The sequence below is a fragment of the Macaca nemestrina genome, chromosome 9 (assembly GCF_043159975.1).
Source record: "Macaca nemestrina isolate mMacNem1 chromosome 9, mMacNem.hap1, whole genome shotgun sequence".
Lineage (NCBI taxonomy): Eukaryota > Metazoa > Chordata > Mammalia > Primates > Cercopithecidae > Macaca > Macaca nemestrina.
Window position 1 is genome coordinate 65,525,341 of NC_092133.1, and position 25,088 is coordinate 65,550,428.

At 40.9% G+C, this 25,088-nt stretch overlaps 1 protein-coding gene across 3 annotated transcripts in view; it reads left to right on the forward strand.

Moving 5' to 3' along the window:
* The window catches only part of LOC105466100 (Suv3 like RNA helicase), a 30,243-nt gene extending 6,120 nt beyond the window's left edge, over positions 1–24,123 (forward strand). For 2 of the 3 annotated variants that reach the window (XM_011715037.2, XM_011715035.2), the window contains 13 exons: positions 149–256; positions 1,346–1,460; positions 4,096–4,264; positions 6,469–6,580; positions 10,007–10,084; positions 11,823–11,914; positions 13,493–13,673; positions 14,228–14,321; positions 15,359–15,578; positions 17,882–17,962; positions 18,307–18,483; positions 22,803–22,951; positions 23,613–24,123. In XM_011715037.2, coding sequence (XP_011713339.1) covers positions 193–256; positions 1,346–1,460; positions 4,096–4,264; positions 6,469–6,580; positions 10,007–10,084; positions 11,823–11,914; positions 13,493–13,673; positions 14,228–14,321; positions 15,359–15,578; positions 17,882–17,962; positions 18,307–18,483; positions 22,803–22,951; positions 23,613–24,048 — 1,968 coding nt within the window. In that variant the 5' untranslated portion in view covers positions 149–192 and the 3' untranslated portion in view covers positions 24,049–24,123. The remainder of the gene's footprint in view (positions 1–148; positions 257–1,345; positions 1,461–4,095; positions 4,265–6,468; positions 6,581–10,006; positions 10,085–11,822; positions 11,915–13,492; positions 13,674–14,227; positions 14,322–15,358; positions 15,579–17,881; positions 17,963–18,306; positions 18,484–22,802; positions 22,952–23,612) is intronic. The other variant, XM_071069668.1, reaches the window with a different exon arrangement.
* Positions 24,124–25,088: the final 965 nt, after the last annotated feature.

The window sequence follows — 25,088 nt, forward strand, 5'->3', positions numbered from 1 at the left end:
CCCAGATCGTAATAAACCAGCTGTACTACCAAAAAAAAAAAAAAAAAAAAGGAAAAAAAAGACTCTCTGGTGAGTTTGGTGTGGTGTTTCTGTGTGCTTTTTAAAATGAGAACTAAGCCTTAGATCTTTTCATTTTGTGTTTCTACAGCTCGTCTCTTCCACCAAGCTTTCATAAGCTTTAGAAATTATATTATGCAGTCTCATTCCCTAGATGTGGACATTCACATTGTTTTGAATGATATTTGCTTCGGTGCAGGCAAGTGTTTAGAGACTTTTTAAAATCCTATTGAACATACCTTCTATTTCTTCTCATACTTCATGTTCATTTCTCTAGAAGGGCTTATTTGGTTTAGAATGGGTCTGGTAACATCCTCTGTAAATAACTCAGTGCTTTGACAGGATGACTTCTAGGTTGTTTGCTTTTATGGTGGGTCCCTGAGCTAGTTATTACATCACCCATATGTCTTAGACTGGAGGAAGACTGGGGCCCAGTGAAATAAAGCTCTTATATAAGTTAGAATTAATGCATAGCAGATTCTGTCTGTTTCTGCCGCTGGCTTCCTTCTTCCTCATATCAGGACAAAGTTCTTGCTATAAAAGAAAAAAAAATCAGAATATCATCATTTTATTCCCACAGGCAATTTGGTTTTGGTTATGTATTTGACTCTTAGACCTGTATCTTGTGCCCAGCACTGAGGATACAACGCAGAATGGGACATGCCCCAGCTTCCTCTCAGAGCCACTAAGATGTGGAGAATTCTTGCTGAGGAACAAACACATGTTTTGCCTGTCTGTGGTTTTCGAAGTTTAAAAAATGTTTGTACCTTCATCTCTGTAATGTAAATGTCTAGGTTCTTTATTTTTAATTTAACTTTTGCCAATGCTAATCTTTGCCTGTTTGTACTAAAAGAGTAGAACATGGTGGTTGCTAGCCAATTTCCTGTTTTCCTGAAAATATAAATGAAATTAAAAGGAAAAATTAAGACAAAACAGGATCCCAGAAAAGGATAAAGCCCGTAACTTCAGGACTTTTCTATTTTTGTTTTCTTTTTTTCCTTTTTTTTTTTTTTTTGAGACAGGGTCTCGCTCTGTCACCCAGGCTGGAGTGCAGTGGCTCAGTCTCAGCTCAGTGTGTAGCCTCAACCTCCTGGGCTCAAGCCATCCTTCCAGGTCGGCTCTCCAAAGTGCTGGGATTGTTGACGTGAGCTACTGCGCCTGGAGAGGACTTTTCTTTTTATCCTGGCAATGCCCCCGCACCTTAGCTTACTAAGAAAAAAGATTTCACTAAATTTAGTTATGAATTTTATGTAGATTGCACATGTTAATACAGTATTTTATTTTCCAGCTCATGTGGATGATTTATTTCCATTTTTCTTGAGACATGCCAAACAAATATTTCCTGTGTTGGACTGTAAGGATGACCTACGTAAAATCAGTGACTTAAGAATACCACCTAACTGGTTAGTTTCTCCATTTGTGGATTTGAAATTTTCAGTTTCTAATCTTGGATGATTCATGGTCATTATTATTTTTTTATTGTATTCTAGATAATAAATTATAAGGAGTCTGGATTAGGTTGTTTTCCTAAAATAAAAAGAGGCAATTAACTCTGTTAGGCAATTAACTGGTATCTCACCTTGATGCACATTGAGTGTGGGTTTAGGTTTTATTAGGGCAGATCTAGAATAGCCGTGACTTAACGATGTTGTCCTTAAGTCTAAGCTATGGCCTTCCTGGTGTTTTAGCTGAGTGCCTGGGTGTTAATGAGTTCTTTCCACCATGGCTGGAACTGCAACATCCCCTAGCACTTGAGACATCTTTGAGACTTTCCACTCAAACCCTTGGTAGGCTGCTCATTCCTAGACCCTGCCGATTCTTACCTTGTACATGGTTAGCCCAGCCCTTGGCCAGTAACTCACAGGGAACCCACACACAGACTTCTGGCTCTCCTTCTATGCACCCTTCTCTTCCACACTCTGGTCTTCACATTTTAGCTGCTCCGAACTTGATCTCTGCTGCTCGCTTCAGTGAGACTGTCATATTCTGCTTGGGTTCTACCTCCTTATGCCTTACTGGGTGCAGTATGGCTCATCCCAAGTGTTCTATTCTTTCAAGAATTGCAGTCCTGCACTGCCTATGGCCCATGTCCCCACACATTTACTGCATGTATTTTGCCCTGCTTTGTACTTTTTTTTTTTTTGAGACCATTGATTTTTAATATTTTCTTTGAAAAAGTACAAAAGAAATTAACTCTATAGGTCAATACAATTCAAGGAAAGAGGGAAAAATGGAATTTCAGAGCAAAGGTTGTTTAGGTTATCACATTCCCACACTCCCAATACCCATAAAACAAGAATTTCACTCCATGACGCAGAGGAACATTGAATGATACCTCAGAAATGTTGATAGCTGAGGTACTGAAATTAACAAAAGGATTTTGGTTGTCCTTGATTATTCTGTCCTGTGATGAATAAAATCTCCACTAAAGGACAGGTAAGGAAAACTTGTAGCAGAAAAAAGACTAAATGTACCAAACACAGCAGTACAAACCACTCCTTGGCAGAAGTGTGCTTCTAAAAGAATGGGGCTGTAATCAGGTAGCTGAACTACTCGGCTACTGTCACTCCCAGCCCATCCCCAAATAAATAGTGTGGAAGTGTAATAGTGTAGTAGTATTTGATTCAACAAAGAAAGGCTTTTACCGCCATTCTAGGCAAACATTGCCATGGCTAGATGAGCCCTGGCAGGTAATAAGAGTATAAAATCACAGGTACTTCTAGTTTATCCCCAGTTATACTGAACTCACACATTGATGTCATCTTCTCTCATCCCAACACTTGTTCACTCTTTTATGCTGTCTCCAGTGCGAAAGACCTTGGGGAAATAAAAAGATCCTTCAGATTATATATCCTTCTCAGTCTTCAGGTTGTGTAATGCTTCAGTGCTTCAATGCTGTTCTAGGTTTACTCACATTCCATCAAATTCAGTTTAATTCACTTATTCTAACTTGAATTATGATATACAAACCCTGACCTCTAAAAGAAGTGTCAGATGAGTCTCTCCCTTGACCCCAAAGTTTTGTGGGGCTCTCCCTTTTGTTTCCCTCTAGAATGGAACTGTGTTGCCCCTAGCTACCTATAGATGAGAAAATGTAGTTGTTTCTGGAAAAAAAAAAAGACTTGGATTTTACCAAGTTTACCTAAATTGGTATCTTTCCAATCATCTAGGCTGGATATTGCCCACATCTAGTAGGCTATACTCACCTTAGTTCTTTGCAACATATAAGGCACAACATACATATATGTACTTTTTTTTTGGTTTTTTTTGTTTTTTGTTTTTTGTTTTTGAGACAGAGTCTCACTCTGTCACCCAGGCTGGAGTGCAGTGGTGTGTTCTCGGCTCACTGCAACGTCCACCTTCTGGGTTCAAGTAATTCTCCTGCCTCAGCCTCCTGAGTAGCTGGGATTACAGACGTATGCTACCACACCTGGCTAATTTTTTTATTTTTAGCAGATACGGGGTCTCACCACGTTGGCCATGCTTGTCTTGAACTCCTGACCTCAGGTGATCCTCCCACCTTGGCCTCCCAAAGTGCTGGGATTACAGGCATGAGCCACCATGCTCCACCTGTACTTGTTTTTAGTGGGAGGGCAAGTCTAGTGCCAGTTATTCCACTATGGCCAGAGGTAGAAGACTCCATTATTATATTTGTGTATGTTGGAATTCAGGGGCCTAGGAATGTTTGCTTTTAGAGTCATGTGTTTAGAGCTGTGGGAATGATGTGAACATAGTATGGAACTGATAGCAGTTTAAATTTATTTTTAGTAACCGCCGAGAAAAAGAGACTTGTACAATGGGAAAAATATCAAGACATTAATTTGCATTTGGGTTTTTCTGTCCTCTAGTTAGTAAATACCATTCTTGGAAACCAGTCATTATTTTAATGTGGATATTAAACCCATTGTTCAGTTTTTCAAAGACTTGATCTTGTGAATATTAAGAGGATATTTCATTTGGTATTTGTTTCATTTGATACCTTTGCCAGGATGGATTTTGAGGTTAATGGATTAAGCTGTTTACCTACTCATGTTTTAGGTACCCCGATGCTAGAGCCGTGCAGCGGAAGATAATATTTCATTCAGGCCCCACAAACAGTGGAAAGACTTATCACGCAATCCAGAAATACTTCTCAGCAAAGTCTGGAGTGTATTGTGGCCCTCTAAAATTACTGGCACATGAGATCTTCGAAAAGAGTAATGCTGCTGTCAGTATATTACCAAATATTTGCTCATTTTTTTCTTAATTTTCTTTTGTGGTGGGAGTGAGAAAAGATGTTTGTAGTAATTTACTGTTAACAAGAAATTACCGTATTTCATTGTATCTAAGAGGCTGTCAATTGTAAGATGTGCCATTATTTTATATACAGTTAAGAAAGAAAAAGATGCTACCAACTGACTCTGACATGCTATCAATTCTAAAGATGCACCTTGATTTCAGAGATACAAAAATGTGAAAACATGTGCCCAGTACAATGAATGAAATACAATATTAAAGAACATTTTACGTATGTAGAGAAATGCAGAAAGTAACGTACAAATAAGCTTGAACCTATTACACCACCTCATCATATCTTAACATTTTGTCATACTTGCTTCACTTACTTTTCTAAGGAATAAAATATTGTTGCTATAGTCAAAACTCTGTAGTCCTTTGTCCCCTCAGAGTTAAGCACTACTCTGTGATATTTAATTTACCTTTTATAGATTAGCCCTCTGGTGCTATCAGCTAAAACTAATGATAAAGACTGAAGCCACCTTTTCAAAACTGAAAGGACTGAAGCCCTGTGGTCTGAGGCATCATTTTCACTAAATGGGCTACATTTTGGTTCATTGTTTTATTATGACTTTATAATGTGAGTTTAACCAGTTTTGGTAGGTAATTTGCATTCTCTCTTTTTTTTTTTTCCTGAACAGTTTGGGTAATTTACATACGTAATGCCTCTTTATCTGTAAATACTTGAGTATGTGTTTCCTCAGAACAGACTTTTACACAGGATATTTGTCTGAGGCAGGACATTTAATATTGATAGATTACTCTTACTTAGTACACAGTCCATATTCAGATTTTATCAGTTGACCATTATACCCCATCCTCCACCCTTCCAGGGTTCTTTTCAGGGTCTCACACTGTATTTAGTTGTCACATCTCTAGTTTCCATTAATCTTGGACAGTTCCTCAGTCTTCCTTTGTCTTTCATAACTTGTACATTTTGGAAGACTACAGGTCAGTTGTGTTGTGAACTGTCCCTCAGTTTGGATGTGTCTGATGTTTCCCCATGATTAGATTCAGACCATTATGATAACCAGCCATCCCAGTTTGCCTAGACTTCTCCAGATTTAGCACCAAGAGTCCTCCATTCTAGGGGACCCAATAGTCCTAGACAAAGCAGAATGATTGATCACCCTGATATAGCATTAATATTGCTCCCTCTCAGGGAATTATAATAGGAGGTCTTTACATTCTTTTTTTTTTTTTTAAGACGGAGCCTGGAGTGCAGTGGTGCGATCTCGGCTTGCTGCAAACTCCACCTCCACGGTTTACGCCATTCTCCTGCCTCAGCCTCCTGAGTAGCTGGGACTACAGGTGCCTGCCACCATGCCCAGCTAATTTTTTGTATTTTTAGTGGAGATGAAGTTTCACCTGTTAGCCAGGATGGTCTTATCTCCCAACCTCGTGATCCGCCTGCCTCGGCCTCCCAAAGTGCTGGGATTACAGGTGTGAGCCACTGCTCCCAGCCTGTCTTTACATTCTTAAAATGTATTTATAATGTTCTTCTCGAATATAGAAACAATTCATTTTAATGAAGTCAGATAGTTCAGAGATGTACAAAGTTAAAATGTGAAACTGCTGCAGTGTCTCATGCTTTTGTTACCTGAGGATTTCCTGATTTGAGATGTTTCCAAGTTTCCCCAGGTTGTGTAAGAGAGTGGCTCTTATTTTACTTTGTTTTTTATAAAAGGGAAAAAAGCATTGGGAATTTTTTTTTTTTTTTTTTTTTTTTTGAGACAGAGTCTTGCTCTGTCTCCAGGCTGGAGTGCAGTGGCACGATCTCAGCTCACTGCAACCTCCATCTCCCGGTTCAAGTGATTCTCCTGCCTCAGCCTTCTGAGTAGCTGGGACTACAGACGCACACCACCACTCCCAGCTAATTTTTGTATTTTTAGTAGAGACGGGGTTTCATCATGTTGGCCAGGATGGTCTCAATCTCTTGACCTTGTGATCCGTCCACCTCAGCCTCCCAAAGTGCTGGGATTACAGTCATGAGCCACCGTGTCCGGCCATGGGAACATTTTGTTTTAACTGTGAAACAAATTAATTTGGTGGTAGTAGAGAGAACACACTGTTAAATATCCAAAACATATTTTTGCCATTATTTTCAATAATTCTAGTTTTTTTCTGTCTTTCTAGGGTGTGCCATGTGACTTGGTGACAGGTGAAGAGCGTGTGACAGTTCACCCAGATGGGAAACAGGCTTCACATGTTTCTTGTACAGTTGAGATGTGCAGTGTTACAACTCCTTGTATGTATATGCCATTTAAGAAACTGGTTTGGTATTTTTAATTCTTTTTTTTTTTTTTCCGAGACAGAGTCTTGCTCTGTCACCCAGGCTGGAGTGCAATGGTACTATCTCGGCTCACTGCAACCTCTGCCTCCCCAGTTCAAACAATTCTCCTGCCTCAGCCTCCCAAGTAGCTGGGATTATAGGCGCCTACCACCATGCCTGGCTAATTTTTGTATTTTTGCTAGAGACAGGGTTTCTGCATGTTGGTCAGGCTGGTCTCGAACTCCTGACCTCAGGGATCTGCCCACCTCAGCCTCCCAAAGTACTGGGATTACAGGCGTGAGCCACTGCGCCTGGCTGTGGTATTTTTAATTTTAAAATACACTTGAATATGTGGAATATGATTTTTTGTGTGTGAAGAAAAAATTTTAAAATCTAGAAAAAGAAGAGAATAAGTATGACAAACGTGCGATCCTGCCACCACTGACAAATGCTTGCACCTGAAGTTCTTGCCCTTTTTCTTTGAAAAGAGCTAAAATGTTAATATGTGTAACTGAAATTTCCTTTATACCACTCTCCAGTTTAATTCCTCTCTCCTCTTTTGTTCTAACTGTTAACAGATATTTTCAGGATATATATTATAGCACTGATATGTATTATTTGTCAATATTCTAGATTGTTGTGTTTTAAAACATTTATGTGATTATTATGTTATTATTGTTATCCCACTTGCTTGTTTACTCCACAAATGTGTTTAGATCTATCTAGTCTTGTTGAAGTATCTATAGCTACATATTTGTAGTTACTTCATTTAACTGTCTTATAGTATTGCATCTTAGGACTGAAATTATTTGTTACCCATTTGTTAAAGGATATTTAGGTTGTTTAAAATTTTTTCCTGTTATGTGCACTGCCACAATGAGCTTCTATTTAAAGTTGTTTTGTTTTGTTTTTGAGTCAGGGTCTCACTGTGTCACCCAGGCTGAAGTGCAATGGCGCAGTCATGGCTTACTGCAGCCTCGACCTCCTGGGCTCAAGCAATCCTTTTGCCTTAGCCTCCCGAGTAGCTACAACTACAGGTGTGAGCCACCACACCCAGCTAATTTTTTATTAATAAATTTTTTGTGGAGATGGGTTCTTAATGTGTTGCCCAGACAGGTCTGTAACTCCTGGCCTCATGTGTTCCTCCCACCTAGGCCTCCCAAAGCAGTGGGATTACAGGTATAACCCATCGTGCCTGGCCTTAACATTTAAGTGAAAATTAACTTTTTCCTTATTATGTAAGCAATCATGTCTTCGTTATTGAAAATATAAAAATGTAAGCAAGCAAAGAGAAGAAAACAAACATACATAATTTCCCAATCCCATCTATCTGGAATCAACAAGTGTTAAATAACCCTCTGGTATATATTTTCCAGACTTTGTCAATATCTGTGTTCATGTTGTGTATGCATGTAGTTATGTGTGCATGGTGGGTGTATATATTAAACAAATAGGAAGGTGCTTTACTATTTGGTTGCTTGCTTTTTTTTCATTTTAATAATCAACTTCAGGAGATGAATAGTTTTTAAAAAATCAATAGATTATAAAGTAATATATTGTACAATAGCACAGAAGTTTATAAATCAGAATTTCTTCTCTGTGTCCTCTCTTCTAGTCTTGTTTGTACATATCCAGATCACTAAGTACTTTTTTTATTTTTTTGAAACAGGGTCTCACTCCTGTCGTCCAGGTGTGAGTGCAGTGGCACGATCACGGCTCATTGCAGTCGCGACCTCCTGGGCTCAAACAATTCTCCCGCCTCATTTAAAAAATTTTTTTTTGTAGAGAAGAGGTCTTACTTCGTTGCCCAGGTTGGCCTCAAACTCCCGGGCTCAAGCAATCCACCTCGCCTCAGCCTCCCAAAGTGCTGGGATTACAGGCATGAGCCATCATGTCCAGCCTCAATAAGTAATTTTTAATCTGATGATTTTTCAATATAGAGTTAGCTTTCTTTACGTTTCTAAGTATCATTGTAAGTATATTAATTGTATTTTTAAATGTTCTCTTTTCAATTCTGTGGTATTTGGAGAAGAAAGTAAAAATATAATATATTAATTACAGGGATTGGAATAATTTGGAAGCATTTTAGCTTTAGAAAATAAAATGAGACACTACTCTTTGCCATAGTGATAGATTTAAAACCCCTAAGAATAAGCATGGCTGAGGCCCAAGGAATTATTCCTTCTACTTTACTTTCTACTCCTGAGAGCTGCCTGGTTTCCTGTTGTAGAGATGCTTCATTAGTAAATGAAGGGCTGTCACCTCCTTGTTCTGCAGCTTGCCTCCTTCTTTTACTTCTGTCTAGATGTGATAGCTCTCATCAGGCAAATTCCTCAGGCTGTCTCTTAGATTGCAAAAAATAGGACAAGTGGAACTGCTCAGTTTGGGAGGCAGTGTGGTAGAGTATGTAAGAGTATAGACTTGGAGCTGGGTGTGGTGACTTGTGCCTGTTAATTCTGGCTACTTAAGAGATTGAGATGGGAGGATCACTTAAGTTCGAGGCCAGCCTGAAACATAGCAAGACCCCCATCTCTAAAGAAAAAAAAAATTTTTTTTTTGAGCCAGAGTCTTGCTCTGTTGCTCAGGCTGGAATGCAGTAGTGCAATCGTGGCTCACTGCAGCCTCTGCCTCCCAGGTTCAAGTGATTCTCCTGCCTCAGCCACCAGAGTAGCTGGGACTACAGGCGCACACTACCACGCCCGGCTAATTTTTGTATCTTTAGTAAAGACAGGGTTTCACCATGTTGGCCAGGATGGTCTCAATCTCCTGACCTTGTGATCTGCCTGCCTCGGCCTCCCAAGAAAATGTTTTTAAAATTAGCTGGTCATGGTGCTGTGTGCCTGTAGTCCCAGCTACTTGGAAGCTGAGGCAGGAGGATTGCTTGAGCTTAGGAGTTCGAAGTTACAGTGAGCTATGATTGTGTCACTGGACTCAGCCTGTGTGACAGAGTGAGGCACTGTTAGGAAGATCACTTTCAACCCAGGAGTTCAAGGCCATCCTGAGCAACAGTGAGACCCTGTATCTAAATTAAAAAGAAAAAAAAAAGAGTATAGACTTTGGAGCTAGATGGCCTGGGTTTGAATTTCATCTCTACACTTACTTACTGTATAACTTAAGGCAAGTAACTTAATTTCTCTGGGCCTCTGACTTTTCTGTCAAATGGAGATAGTGATAATACTTAACCTCATAGATTTGTTGTGAGGATTAAGGAGGAGGTACTTAAGAGGAGGTAAAACACTAAAACACTTAGAACAAACCTGCCAAAACACTTAGAACAAAGAACCCAGTAAGTGGTGGTGATGGTGGTGGTGGCGATGGTGATGCTTGAATTTTGGTATTGGAATTTGTTTATAATACTATTTAAGTAGATGTTATTGCTCACATTAACTTTTTAATTTTCAGATGAAGTGGCTGTAATTGATGAAATTCAAATGATTAGAGATCCAGCCAGAGGATGGGCCTGGACCAGAGCACTTCTAGGTTGGTGGTGGTAATGCTATAAAACCCGAACTTCATGACATCTGCACTGAGATGCATTTTTATCTGCTTGCCATTGCCAAATAGAGTCACCTAGAACCTTTCATTTGACACAAAAAAGTCAACTAAGTATTAGTTTTTATTTTCTAAATATTATTTTAATAATGGGAAATCCATTTTTTCCTGTGCTAAAACTAGCATAACCATGTAATTAAAGTTAAAATGTTAAAATCTCATATTTACACAACTACAATTTATGTTTTGGTGTGTTTCATGCTAGTCTTTTTTTTTTTTTTGTATGTGCATATGGTGTTTTGAGAACATCTAATTTTGTATCTTGCTTTTGTTCAGTTCTGTTTTTCATGTGATATTTTTCATATTACATATTAATATGATCACATATCTCTGTTGAAGGGCAATACCGTAATTTGCTCCATAGAGTTGGACCTTTTTTTCCCTATTACTAATAAGGCTGCAGTAAAAATCTTTGTGGCCAAAGCTTTTTATTTTTTGAGACAGGGTCTTGCTCTGATGCCCAGGTTGGAGTGTGGTGGCACAGTTGTGGCTTACTGCAACCTTGACCTCCTGGGCTCAAGCAGTCCTCCCATCTCAGTCTCCCGAGTAGCTGGAATGACAGCTGTTTGCCAACGTGCCCCTGGTTAATTTTTAAATTTTTTGTAAAGACAGAGTCTCTCTATGTTTTCCAGGCTGGTCTTGAACTCCTGGGCTCAAACACTCTTCCCACAGCCTCCCCAGATGCTGGGATTATAGGCATGAGCCACTTCACCCAGATTATTTTCTTTTTTTAAAATTATTTCTTTAGAATAGCCTCCTGTAAGTGGAGTTCTTGAGGTCCATAGACATAAATGAAAATTTCTGCTACTTGATGTTGGAGTGAATTTTTGATCATGTTTTAGGGCAGGTGTTTTCAAATTTTAAAAAAAATAGCTGAACGTGGCTGGGTGCGGTGGCTCAGGTCTGTAATCCCAGCACTTTGGGAGGCCGAGGTGGGCAGATTGCTTGAGGCAAGGAATTCAAGACCAGCTTGGCCAACATGGCGAAACCCCATCTGTACTAAAAATATAAAAATTAACCAGGCATGGTGGCGCATGCCTGTAATCCCAGCTGCTTCAGAGGCTGAGGCACAAGAATCACTTGAGCCTGGAAAGGGGATGTTGCAGTGAACCACGGTGAACCAAGATCATACCACTGTACTCCAGCCTAGGCGACAAAGCAAGACTCTGTCTCATGAAAGAAAAAAAAAAAAAGCTGAACTCTTTTTTTAAACAAAGAATATACATTGAAACCTGTTATGTAAAGTAGATGGAAGTGTATCTGCTCAGGGATAAGGAGCTTGGAGTTTCTTCTGCCCTCCAACCCCCAACCTCTGAGGTACCTCAGCGATTCCATGGATCCTAATTTGAAAAACACAAGTATAGGACCTATGTTCAGTACTAAGCATCCAAATGCCAGCTTGTAATCTTGGCTGGTTTCACTCTGCTAGAGTTGAAACCTTGGCCAAAGCAATTTAAAAGGCCTGAGATTAATAAAAATTGGATAATCTTGGCCCACTAGAAGTGGGTGGTTATTTCGAGGTTTGCATCAGAGATAATATTTTTGAAAATACTTGGTAAGGTTGTAAAGCAATATGTAAGCCAACGTAAAGTACTTTAGCTATGTAAAATGTTGCATATTTAATTATAAATCTTTAAAATTAAGAAACCCAGTTTTGCATTGACAGGACTCTGTGCTGAAGAAGTTCATTTGTGTGGAGAACCTGCTGCTATTGACCTGGTGATGGAGCTTATGTACACAACGGGGGAGGAAGTGGAGGTATTCGATTAGATGCTTTGGTCTCCAGGTGGCATATCAAATAGTCCAGAGTACCTAGGTAGTGGCTTCAGAGGCCCTAGATAATGCCAATGTCAGAACTTAACTAAAAAGAAAGCTTCATTTTCTTGTGATCAACTAGATCATATATATTTGATTGAACCTCATGATCTGAAGTTCTGACAGAGTGGTCATCATACCCTAAGTCTTCCAAGAGTACAGGAAATTCTTCACTTCTTGACAAAACCTTCTGGGGCTTGAGTAGATCTCTTCAAATTAAATAAATCAGTATTCTTAGAAGTTTGAGACCCACCAAGTTCGTCATTTTCAAAGTCTTGTATGTCAGATATTGGGGCCTTTGATACACATCTAATTGCCAGACACAGTTTGTATTCCTTTTTCAGATTCTTAGAGTTGGAAGTAATTGGTTTCCTTTTAATCTTTCTTCTCTTTTTCTTTACCAGAGTTCTATGATAAAATGAAGTATTATTATTATTATTATTATTATTATTTGAAACAGGGTCTCACTCTGTTACCCAGGCTGGAGTGCTGTGGTGCAGTCACAACTCACTGCGGCCTCAGCCTTCTGGACTCAAGTGATCCTCCCACTTCAGCCTCCCAAATAGCTGGGACTACAGGTGTTTGTTTGCCACCACGCCCGTCTAATTTTTTATTTTTTTGTGCAGAGGGCATCTCACTATGTTACCAAGGCTGGTCTTGAACTCCAGTGCTCAAGCAGTTCTCCTACCTTGGCCTCCCAAAGTGCTGGGATTATAAGCATAAACCAAGGAAATAGTTTTGAATTCGCCTGTTATTTTAGTTTTTTGCTCAGTTTTCAAGGAGATATAGTGGAATATAGTAGAAGAAATTTTGGAGTCCATTCTGTGTTTTGCCATTCTTAGCTTTGCATTCTTTCTTTCTTTTTCTTTTTTTTTTTTTTTCTGAGACGGAGTTTCAGTTTCCCAGGCTGGTGTGCAGTGGCGCGATCTCCGCTCACTGTAAGCTCCGCCTCCCGGGTTCACGCCATCCTCCTCCCTCAGCCTCCTGAGTAGCTGGCACTACAGGCACCTGCCACTATGCCCGGCTAATATTTCTGTATTTTTAATGGAGACGGGGTTTCACTGTGTTAGCCGGGATGATCTTGATCTCCTGACCTTATGATCTGCCTGTCTCGGCCTCCCAAAGTGAGCTTTGCATTCTTTAGACAAGTCACAGGTGAGACTTGCAAAATGTGCCTCAGATGTTAATTTTTTATTGGGCTCAGTTTTACTGTTTTATAAAATGGAAATAGCAGTTAATAACCTTTCTGAACTTAACACATTGCCATGAAAATGAAATATATGAGAAAAAGCTTTGAAAATGTATGAAACACTGTGTTTCATCTTATTACTTTAGAGATGCCAATGAGAAGTGATGGTAACACTTAAAATAACAAAATAAATGTTTTTCTGTGTTTTCTTTTGAAAAAAATTGGTACTTACCAGTTTTTAGCTTAACTGCATTGCAAACTTTTCACTTAATTACTAGTCACAAGAAGTTGAGTTGGGTGTGTCACTTTGCCATTTCATGTCTTTATTGTAGGTTCGAGACTATAAGAGGCTTACCCCCATTTCCGTGCTGGACCATGCACTAGAATCTTTAGATAACCTTCGGCCTGGGGACTGCATTGTCTGTTTTAGCAAGAATGATATTTATTCTGTGAGTCGGCAGATTGAAATTCGGGGATTAGAATCAGCTGTTATATATGGCAGTCTCCCACCTGGTAATTATTGACTTTCATCATGACAAGATATGAAATCTCCTATATTTGCAATTTATGTTGAGATATGTATAAAAAACATAGTAAACAATATTGAATTAAGCTGCTTGATTGTATTGGTAATTTGTTAAACATCATATAAAATAAATAATTTTCTGTTTCATTTAGTGGAAATAGAAGTATTTTCATTATAGTTCTTGTTAGTTGCTGCTATTATTAGACCGTATCTTAAATGTTGAGTTTACTAATATTTTCTTACAGAAATGTCATTGAAATCTGGACTTGACCATGTCCTTTTAAGTTGTAGTCCTGAAATCTGTGTCCTCAGGAATAAGTCTAGTGTGGTAGGGGATTGTGTTGCTATATGACGGATTATTTGAAGGAATGGATGTAAAGGATAAGTAGCTCCTTGAGGATATAAAGAAATAAAGTTTGAAACAGTAAAGGTTTTATCATTAAAAATGGGAAGAACACGAGTGAGGGTTTCCAAGATGTACTTAGCTCGATGTAATAAAACACTGAGAACACTGATTTAACATAAATTGTTCTTGTTTTAGGGACCAAACTTGCTCAAGCAAAAAAGTTTAATGATCCCAGTGACCCATGCAAAATCTTGGTTGCTACAGATGCAATTGGCATGGGACTTAATTTGTAAGTAATTTGTTTTTAATAAACATGAATATTCAGTGAGTTGAATGGTGGTTTTTTGTTTTTCAATTTTCTAATTGGCATTAATGACCAAACACTTTGATTTGGGAGAATAAATATTATAGGCTAGATTTGAGATTTATCCATAAAAAGAAAATATTAAATAGTGCCAGGACTTTTTTTAGGGACAGGGTCTTGCTCTGTTACCCACGCTGGAGTGCAGTGATCCAATTGTAGCTCAGTGCAGTTTTGAACTCCTGGGCCCTAGCGATCCTCCTGCCTCAACCTCCAGAGTAGCTGGGACCACAGGCACACACCACAAAGCCTGGTTAATTTTTTATTTTTTTGTTGCCCAAGCTAGTCTCTAACTCCTGGCCTCCAGTGATCTTCTCACCTCAGCCTCCCAAAGTGCTAGGATTGCAGGCATGAGCCACTACACTCGGCCCACACTAGGATGTTTGAGTGCTGCCCTCCACTACTGCTAACCTATCATACTATGTCACTTTATTTTCAGTTTTTCAGTCAGGTGTCCAAGTGCCTAGTATGCATGTGGGGCTAGTTATTATCTCTAAATGAAAACAATGTTAAGCCTAAATATTATTTATTTATGTATTTATTTATTTTTGAGACAGTCTCACTCTGTGCCCCATGCTGGAGTACAGTGGTATGATCATGGCTCACTGCAGCTTCAAACTCCTGGGCTCAAGCAGTCCTCCTGCCTCAACCACCCAAGTACTAGAGCTACAGGCACACACCAACGTACCCAGCTGATGTTTTTAATTTTTTGTAGAGACTTGGGTCTTGCTATGTTGCCCAGGCTGGTTTTGAACTCCTCGCCTCAAAACAATCCTCCTGCCCCAGCCTCCCAAAGTGCTGGGATTATGGATGCGAGCCACTGTGCCAGACGTTCCTTAATTTTTTAAGTGGCAGTCAAGGTTGCACGAGGACCTAAGCTAGTATTGGAGTGAGCATTATGCAGTGACCCAAGTATTGGAGAGTTTTTCATACAGTCTGCAGGATCACTTTTATTTCTGTTTCAGGAGCATAAGGAGAATTATTTTTTACTCCCTTATAAAGCCCAGTATCAATGAAAAGGGAGAGAAAGAACTGGAACCAATCACCACCTCTCAAGCCCTGCAGATTGCTGGCAGAGCTGGCAGATTCAGCTCGCAATTTAAAGAAGGAGAGGTTACAACCATGAATCACGAAGATCTCAGTTTATTAAAGGAAATTTTGAAGAGGCCTGTGGATCCTATAACGGTAAGGTGTAACATGTTAATTACTACTTCTCTGTGGAGGACAGTCATTCTTTCCCTCACCCACCATCCAGACTCTCGTCTCAGACACATTTCTGGATACAGACATAAGTGAAAGAAAGTTTTGTGCCATGAAAACTGCATTTAAAAAAGCCCTACTTTATTGCTTTGGAGAGCCATGGAGATCCTTTGATCAGAGAATGGTATGCAAGTGAAGGTCCAGATTGACAAAGTTTAGTGAGCCTGATTTGCCTTTAGTTCCTTCTGGAATCTAGCAGCGGGAAGGAACAGGGAGGAAAGCAGTTGCTTCAGCTGAGCACACAAAGCTACATTAGTGGACTGAAAAATGACCAGAAGCCTGAATACAGACGAAACCCGTGAGTATGGGGCAAAAACAGCCCTAAACAATACAACTTCATCCAGTGAGGAGGTGGTTAAATTTTGGTTAATATTAGTTAATGAGTTACAATTGTACATATTTGAAACAAACTTTCTATTAATAGTTAAAATTTAAAGTTGCCTGGAAAATTCACTTACATGGCTTATCTCATTTGTCCGTGACATTAGATGAAGGGGAATATAGACATGAGATCATGCAGGGAGAAGCTTCCAGGGGAAGGCTGTGCTAGAATCATTTCTGTAACTTCTTAGCAGTACAGTTAGGTTCGTGGGTGGCTCCCGTGACCTCCCTGCCTCCCTCCTGGGCACCTCATGTCTTGAACTCTTCTTCCCTCATGACTAATCTCTCTTGCCTCTTTTCCTCTTTGTCTTTTTCATTCACTTTCTCTCTCTCTGTTTCATACTCCATTCCTTATACTTACCTGTGGCCGTGTCTAAGCACTGTAATGTGCAGTGAAGAGAACTCACTTCCAGTTCAAAAATGCTCTCATGTCTTTCTAGATGTGTGTATGTATGTTAGTTTTATGGCCTTAGTTAAAGTGACTGGGTTTTTCTTATTCATTTTAATTCAGTGAGGAGAATTGAGACATGGAAAATAGTTTTACCCTGGAAAACAGATTTTTCTTTCCTTTTTTTTTTTTTTGAGATAGTGTTTCACTCTGTTACTCAGGCTTCAGTGCCGTAGCATGATCATAGCCCACTGTAACCTCAATCTCCTGAGCTCAGGAGATCCTCACACCTCAGCCTCTTGAGCAGCTGGGACTTTAGGTGCTCACCACCATGCTTGGCTAATTATTATTATTATTATTATTTTTTTTTTTTTTTTTTTTTTTTGAGACGGAGTCTCGCTCTGTCGCCCAGGCTGGAGTGCAGTGGCTGGATCTCAGCTCACTGCAAGCTCTGCCTCCCGGGTTTTTACGCCATTCTCCTGCCTCAGCCTCCCGAGTAGCCGGGACTACAGGCGCCTGCCACCTCGCCCGGCTAGTTTTTTGTATTTTTTAGTAGAGACGGGGTTTCACCGTGTTAGCCAGGATGGTCTCGAACTCCTGACCTCGTGATCCGCCCGTCTCGGCCTCCCAAAGTGCTGGGATTACAGGCTTGAGCCACCGCGCCCGGCCAGGCTAATTTTTAAAATAAATTTTGTAGAGATGGGATCTCCTTATGTTGCCCAGGCTGATCTTGAACTACTGTCCTCAAGTGATCCTCCCACCTTGGCCTCCCAAAGTGTTGGGATTAGAGGCATGAGCCACACCACCTGGCCATAAAATCTTTTTTTTTTTTTTTTTTTTTGCTTTTTGAGACGGAGTCTTGCTCTGTTGCCAGGCTGGAGTGCAGTGGCGTGATCTCGGCTCACTGCAAGCGCCACCTGCTGGGTTCAAGCGATTCTCGTGCCTCAGCCTCCAGAGTAGCTGGGATTACAGGCGCCCGCCACCACGCCCAGCTAATTTTTGCATTTTTAATAGAGACGGGATTTCACTATGTTGGGCAGGATGGTCTTGATCTCCTGACCTCGTGATCTGCCCACCTCGGCCTCCCAAAGTGCTGGGATTACAGGCGTGAGCCACCGCGCCTGGCCTATAAAATCGTTTTTTATACGCTGTCAGATCATCCTAGGTTTTAGAAATATGACTAAAATGTAAGCAAAAGATAATTTCTCAGTAGCCATAATCTTTCATTTTTACTAAATCATCTCATCAGCTTTTCTAATTGGTAATAAATGGTAAAATGATATATTTTCTTTTACTCAAACTCTTGGCATTTACTTCATTTGGTGAGAGTTTAGCTTGAATGTATTTATTTGGTGAGAGCTTAGCCTGAATAGGACTTTATCATGCAATAACTTAAGAAAATTTGTCGTTTTTTTTTTTTTTTAAATCAGCTTATGATTGTTTTTTCTTTTACTAAAAGGCAGCTGGTCTTCATCCAACTGCTGAGCAGATTGAAATGTTTGCCTACCATCTCCCTGATGCAACACTTTCCAATCTCATTGTAAGTGGAAACTCCCTTTCGAATCTCTTCTAAAAATGTTGATATGTCAAGTGATTACTGCTTAACCTCATGAGCATGAATGGATAGTCTGCCTTTGAGAAGTTGCTATTTATAAAATTTATTTTACAAGCGAAAACTTTTTCTCAAAATCTTTTGGGACTTTAGTCTTGAGGAATTTCCTCTTAGTATTTCAGGTGGGGAAGGATACGAGGGAGCGATTAAAGCAAGCCTTTATGGAAGTTTGTTCTGGATTAAAGAGATTGCCTTTTATAGGCTTGAGTGTTATTCATTGTTCATTTTAATTGACTTAGGCAGTCCAGTAATTTCATGTCTTTTTTCCCCAGGATATTTTTGTAGACTTTTCACAAGTTGATGGGCAGTATTTTGTCTGCAATATGGATGATTTTAAATTTTCTGCAGAGTTGATCCAGCATATTCCATTAAGTCTGCGAGTGAGGTATATTTTCTGCACGGCCCCTATCAACAAGAAGCAGCCTTTTGTGTGCTCTTCACTGTTACAGGTAAGCCTTTATCTTTAAGATATTTTGAGTTCCTTTAGGTTCATACAGTTTCCCCAAACAGTACTTTGTTATTCAACATAAAACAATTAGAAGAGTACTCTGTAATATGAGAGACTTTGTAAAAACTTAAATAGGGATTAATAGTAGCAATAGTGTTCAGTTTTCTTTTTTTTTTTTTTTTTTGAGACGGAGTCTTGCTCTGTCGCCCAGGCTGGAGTGCAGTGGCCGGCTCTCAGCTCACTGCAAGCTCCGCCTCCTGGGTTCACGCCATTCTCCTGCCTCAGCCTCCCGAGTAGCTGGGACTACAGGCGTCCGCCACCTCGCCTGGCTAGTTTTTTGTATTTTTTTTAGTAGAGACGGGGTTTCACCGTGTTAGCCAGGATGGTCTTGATCTCCTGACCTCGTGATCCACCCGTCTTGGCCTCCCAAAGTGCTGGGATTACAGGCTTGAGCCACCGCGCCCAGCCGTGTTCAGTTTTCTTAAGTGTAAAGCACTGAGCCAGGAGTTACTGTCTTGTATGAGCACCATGCCAGGGTTCTAGCCCCTTTTTACTCATTTGGGCAGGGATGCAAATCTCTGACTTCTGAGAAGCACAGGATTCCTGGGGGCCAGGAAGGACAGTGGACACTGAACTTCCTGCCCCGACTTGCTGTTCTCTCACCTCTCTGGGACCTTGCCCGCCCTATTTCCTCTGCTTTGCATGCTCTCCCCACCCCACTAAACCCAAAGGCCTCCCCTTCTCTGAATCTTGTCCTGACTCACTGAGGTTCATTGCCATTTCCTCTGTAGGCCTGAGCATTCTGCATACGAGCTATATTCTAATCAAATCTATCTCTAAACTTATTTTTTAAATAATGTAAATAGTCCAGTGCTGTGGCTTATGCCTGTAATCCCAGAACTTTGGGAGGCCAAGGCAGGAAGGCCAACTCTGCTTAAGCCTAAGAGTTCGAGAACATCTCCAGCAACATAGCAAGACTCTGTCCTTTAAAAAAAAAAATTACATAAATAATACATACATTCTCTTTATACAAAATGAAAACATTACAGATAGCTTAAATGTGGCTCCCTCCCAATCTTAGTCCTCTGAAATAACTACTTGTGTAAGTTTGTGTGTATCTTTGCAGACTGTTTTTCACTGCGTTTGCCTACATGCATGTTCATATGGAAACACTAGATTTGTGAGGGTGCGTTTCCCTGTAAAAAATTATCTTTTGTGTTTTGAGACAGAGTCTCACTCTGTCGCTCAGGCTGGAGTGCAGTGGTGCCATCTCAGCTCACTGCAACCTCTGCCTCCTGGATTCAAGCGATTCTTGTGCCTCAGACTCCTGAGTATCTGGGCTTACAGGCACATGCCATGCCTGGCTAATTTTTTTATATTTTGTAGAGGCAGGGTTTTGCCATGTTCCCCAGGCTGGTCACGAACTCCTGAGCTCAAGCAGTCCACCCGCCTCAGCCTCCCAAAGTGCTAGGATTACAGGCATGAGCCATTGTGCCCAGCCCCATCAACGTTATCTTAATGAATTACTCACAACTTGCCTTTTCTTTTTCTCTTAACAATATGTGTTAGAGACCTTCCATGTCCAGATGTTTACCTAGAAAATATATTTCTTAGAGCTGGCATTTGTGAAAAACTTAGCTAGCATAAGGTTGAAGTTTATGGAACAATCTTTTTTTTTTTTTTTTTTTTTTTTTTTTTTTGAGACGGAGTCTCGCTGTGTCTCCCAGGCTGGAGTGCAGTGGCGCAATCTCGGCTCACTGCAAGCTCCGCCCCCTGGGTTCACACCATTCTCCCGACTCAGCCTCCCAAGTAGCTGGGACTACAGGCGCCCGCTACCACGCCCGGCTAATTTTTTTGTATTTTTAGTAGAGACGGGGTTTCACCGTGTTAGCCAGGATAGTCTCGATCTCCTGACCTCGTGATCCACCCGCCTCGGCCTCCCAAAGTGCTGGGATTACAGGCTTGAGCCACCGCGCCCGGCCGGAACAATCTTAAACTGCTGTAAACTGACCTGAGTGGAACTCAGTCCCATGGCCTTGGCCCCATTCACACCATCCTTTAAAGAGCTATTCTAGTGAATAGAAGCTCTTTACTAAAGTGTAGGGAGTCTCTGGAACGTGCAGGTCAACAGTTGCTTGTTTTCTTAAGGTCTCGCTATGTTGCCCAGGCTGCAGTGCAGTGGCGCAATCATAGCTCACTGTAACCCCAAACTCCTGGGCTCAGGCGATCCTTCCACCTCAGCCTCCTGAGTAGCTAGGACTACAGGTGTGCGCCATGATGCGCTGTGTGTTTTCTTTTTGAGATGAAGTCTCCCTCTGTTGCCCCAGCTGGAGTGCAGTGGCATGAACTTGGCTCACTGCAACCTCCGCCTCCCAGGTTCAAGTGATTCTCCTGTCTCAGCCTCCCAAGTAGCTGAGATTACAGGTGCCCGCCACCACGCCTGGCTAATTTTTTGTATTTTTAGTAGAGATGGGGTTTCACCATGTTGGCCAGGCTGGTCTCAAACTCCTGACCTCAAGTAATCCACCCACCTTGGCCTCCCAAAGTGCTAGGATTATAGGCGTGAGCCACCTTGCCTGGCCGCTCCATGTGTTTTCTGTTTGAAAATTAGAATATGAAATCTAGAGGCTTTTCCTTTTTTCTTGATCTTTGTCATTACTGAACTATGAAAGAGCTCAATCACACTGATGACTTACCATGCCCCTTAGGACTGTGATTTGGAAGCTGTGCTCCATGGAGCTCCTTTAGGGCCAGCTGCTGGATGGATGGATGGATGGACGGACGGACGGATGGATGGATGGATGGATGGATGGATGGATGGATGGATGGATAGATGGATGGATGGGCGGGCGGGCGGGCATCTCTCCCTGCCCTCTCTGCATAACTCCTTACTTAGCTCTTTTATGTATTGGGCTTCCATTAGTTGTCTGTGGCCAAAAAAAAATAGAGCTACTGCCTTTATAAGATAACTTGAGAACTCATGCTTGGCCTGTCCTGCCTGGCAGGCAGTGTGGTCACATTTCTGTCTTTTATGGCTATCCTACTTGGCATTTATTAAACTTAGCAGAGTGGACCAGACTGAATTTAACACAATTGTGGCATTATTTAAACACAGTTGATCTAAAACTACTCTTCCTCTCTGAAGTATTGACCTTGTTTAGGTTAAGCATTTAGAGATAATTTCCCCTAATTAGGAAATGAATCATTTGAAATCAGCTTGAATCTTGAAGCTGAAGATTTTATGTAAACTCTTGCTTGAGGGGTCTTACTGTGTGGTTGTATGTCTATCTTCTGTAGTACAGGTGATGTATAATATTGCCTAATGTCTGGAATGCAACATGGTTTTCAAAGCACATTCCCCAGCAGTGTCTTGTGGTTCAAGACAGGGCTGTGGTGTCTCATGTTACCAGTGAGGAAGCTGAAGCACAGAGTGGTGACTTGGCCAAAGCCACACAGCTCGCAGGAGGCAGAGCCAAGATTGACTTCCGATCAGCCTTGCACCAGGCCACCTCAGAGGGATTCTATATAATAAGGGAGAACATTAACAAGATAAACTTAAGCTCATATTTGAGGTTATAGGACTATTACATAATGAGATAGAAATAGGAGTCTTCAGGTACTGTCTGTCCATAGCTTAGAACATCACATATTCCTAAATAAGAGTTAACAGACAGGCCCTGGAAAGTTAGTCCTTCTACAGCTCTTCTTTTTTTTTTTTTTTTTTTTAAACTGCTCCTTGTGAAGCAGGGATACTCTATAGGTTGTGTGCCCAGAGTAGCCCTTGAACTTCTGCTGCACGTATTATTACCCTGGTTTTAGAAAAAGAAGGCAATCATCTTTTTTTTTTTTTTTTTTTCTTTCTCCAGATGGTCTCACACTGCTGGAGTGCAGTGGCACGATCATGGCTCACTGCAGCCTTGACCTCCCCGGGCTCAGTAATCCTCCACCTCAGCTTCCTGAGGAGTAGATGGAATCACAGGCACACACCACCATGCCCAGCTAATTCTTTGTGTTTTTTATAGAGATGGGGTTTCTCCATGTTGCCCCAGCTGGTCTCGAACTCCTGGGCTCAAGTGATCTACCTGCTTCAGCCTCCCAGAGTGCTGGGATTATAGACGTGAGCCACTGTACCTGGCCTTATAAAGTATTAAATGTTCTTAACAAAGGAGAAAAGTACAAAGGAGAAAAGAAACCACCTGTCTATTGAAATACAACCACAATTAATGTTTTTGTTTTGCTTCCTTATTTTTTCTCTTTCTAATTGTAGACTTAAGGGAATTCTGACACTTCTATGAAACTCTTTTCCTCTTTCCCTCTCAGTTTGCCAGGCAGTATAGCAGGAATGAGCCCCTGACCTTTGCATGGTTACGCCGATACATCAAATGGCCTTTACTTCCACCTAGGAATATTAAAGACCTCATGGATCTTGAAGCCGTGCACGATGTCTTGGATCTTTACCTGTGGCTAAGGTACCAACATTTTTCCTTTATGTGCTCTCATTTTTCTAGTAGGACAAATTAAAGGTTTTATGAATTTGTTTTTCTATTTCAAATTATGGACATATTTGCAAGATGCTCTATATTATGTCTGTTGTCCATAAAGGCAGTTCAACTGATGGAATGGTTTATACCCATTCCAAAAATGACTTGAGTTATTACAATTCTAGTTAAGTTGGCTGGGTGAGAAGGAAGGTCCATTGGACTCTTGCTGGTCAAAGGACGGTCCTTGGACCAAAAGCACTGGTATCACCTGGGAGCTTGTTAGAACTAAGGAGTATCAGGCCCATCCCTGACTTGATCAGATTCTGCATTTTAACAAGATCCCTGGGTGATTCACTTGTCCATTATCATTTGAGAAGTCCTGTTCTAGGCCAGTGATTCTTAAAGGAGGTGCATGTCCCTCTCTAGGAGTATATCAGAGTCTGTTGAGGTATAGTGCTGACCCTCCCTCAGGATGACATATTCCTCGGATGTGTGGGGGCAGAAATAAAGGTTGAGCAAAGGCACTGAAGAGAGTTTGCAAAAAGAACATTTAGAATTAATCAATGTCAAGATGTAGGTGTGCCATTGAGAGTAGTCCAGTGACTGCAGTAAGAGCTGTTGCCATAATGCTAATGTGTCTTTTTCCCAGCTACCGATTTATGGATATGTTTCCAGATGCCAGCCTTATTCGAGATCTCCAGAAGGAACTAGATGGTATTATCCAAGATGGTGTGCACAATATCACTAAATTGATTAAAGTGTCTGAGACGCATAAGCTGTTGAATTTGGAGAGCTTTCCATCAGTGAGCCAGTCACGATTGTCAGGAACCTTAAAGAGCCAAGCTAGAAGGACACGCGGCACCAAAGCTCTAGGGAGTAAAGCTACTGAGCCACCCAGCGCCAATGCAGGAGAGCTGTCCCTTGCTTCCAGATTGGTGCAGCAAGGACTCCTCACTCCAGACATGCTGAAACAGCTAGAAAAAGAGTGGATGACACAACAGACTGAATGCAGCAAAGAAAGAACGGAGTCTGGGACTCATCCAAAAGGGACGAGAAGAAAGAAGAAGGAACCTGATTCGGACTAGTTTTCTGTTCCTGTTTTTTTTTTTTTTTCTTTTTTTTAATTTAATTTTGCAAATAAAAATCTATTTTGAATCCTTTTTCCTCATATGCATTTACTCCCTGCTCTCGTATTGTGGCTATCTGGTACTGGGAGTTTTTTGGTGTTGGTGGGGGGGGGTGTGTGTGTGTGGTTTTTTTTTTTTTTTTTTTGCACAGAAAAATCACTCTTGATGACTAAACTTTTGGTTTTTTTTTTCAACATTTAGAAAATACTAGGATATCATAGAGGTTTAATTTAAATCTTTATATAATGGCCATTTGTAGAAGAGTACTGAGACAGTGCACCATAAGGAACTCTGCATGGGAATAAAATCGTTTTGGTGAATCGTTTGACCAGCTTCCTATGCCATGCTGAGGATGTCGTGGATGGAATTCTTTGACAAACATTGCTGTCTATTGTACCCATATACCAGAGGCTATTTAGGTGCTGGAAATATGCAGTAAGCAAGACTGGCAATGTTCTACCCTCATGGATCTCATATTTGGTAGGAGAGACAGGAACAGGTTAACAAATCATGTCAGGCCGATGAGGACAGAGATTGTAGTCTGTTTCACTGCTGCATCCACAGTGTCTGGAATATAGCAGAAATCAGTCTTTGTGAGATGAATGGGTGTAATTTTAGAGAAGACTGCTAGAAAGAAGTAGAATAAGTAAAGAGTGATGCTGGGTGGCAGGGATGGGCTGTTTTAGGTAGGGTGGTCTTCCCTTGTCCAAAGGCCAGTCTGATGCATAGTGGCCTATGCTTGTCCAACAAAGTTTTCAACCCTGTTCAGAAACCTAGCTAAAAGGGGTTTAAAGGTGGAAGCTTTGGAATTAGACAGATGTGGTTCCTTTTCTTATCACTCACAGCTTAGTAGCCTTGCCGTCTCTGGGCTTGATCTCATATTTGAAGAAAATGGTCAGTACGCTCACTTAGAGTTGTTTTGGAGGTTAAATGTGATCATGTGCCATTTAGCACAGGGCCTGGCACACAGGAAGCATTTTATTATATAAATGAACCTG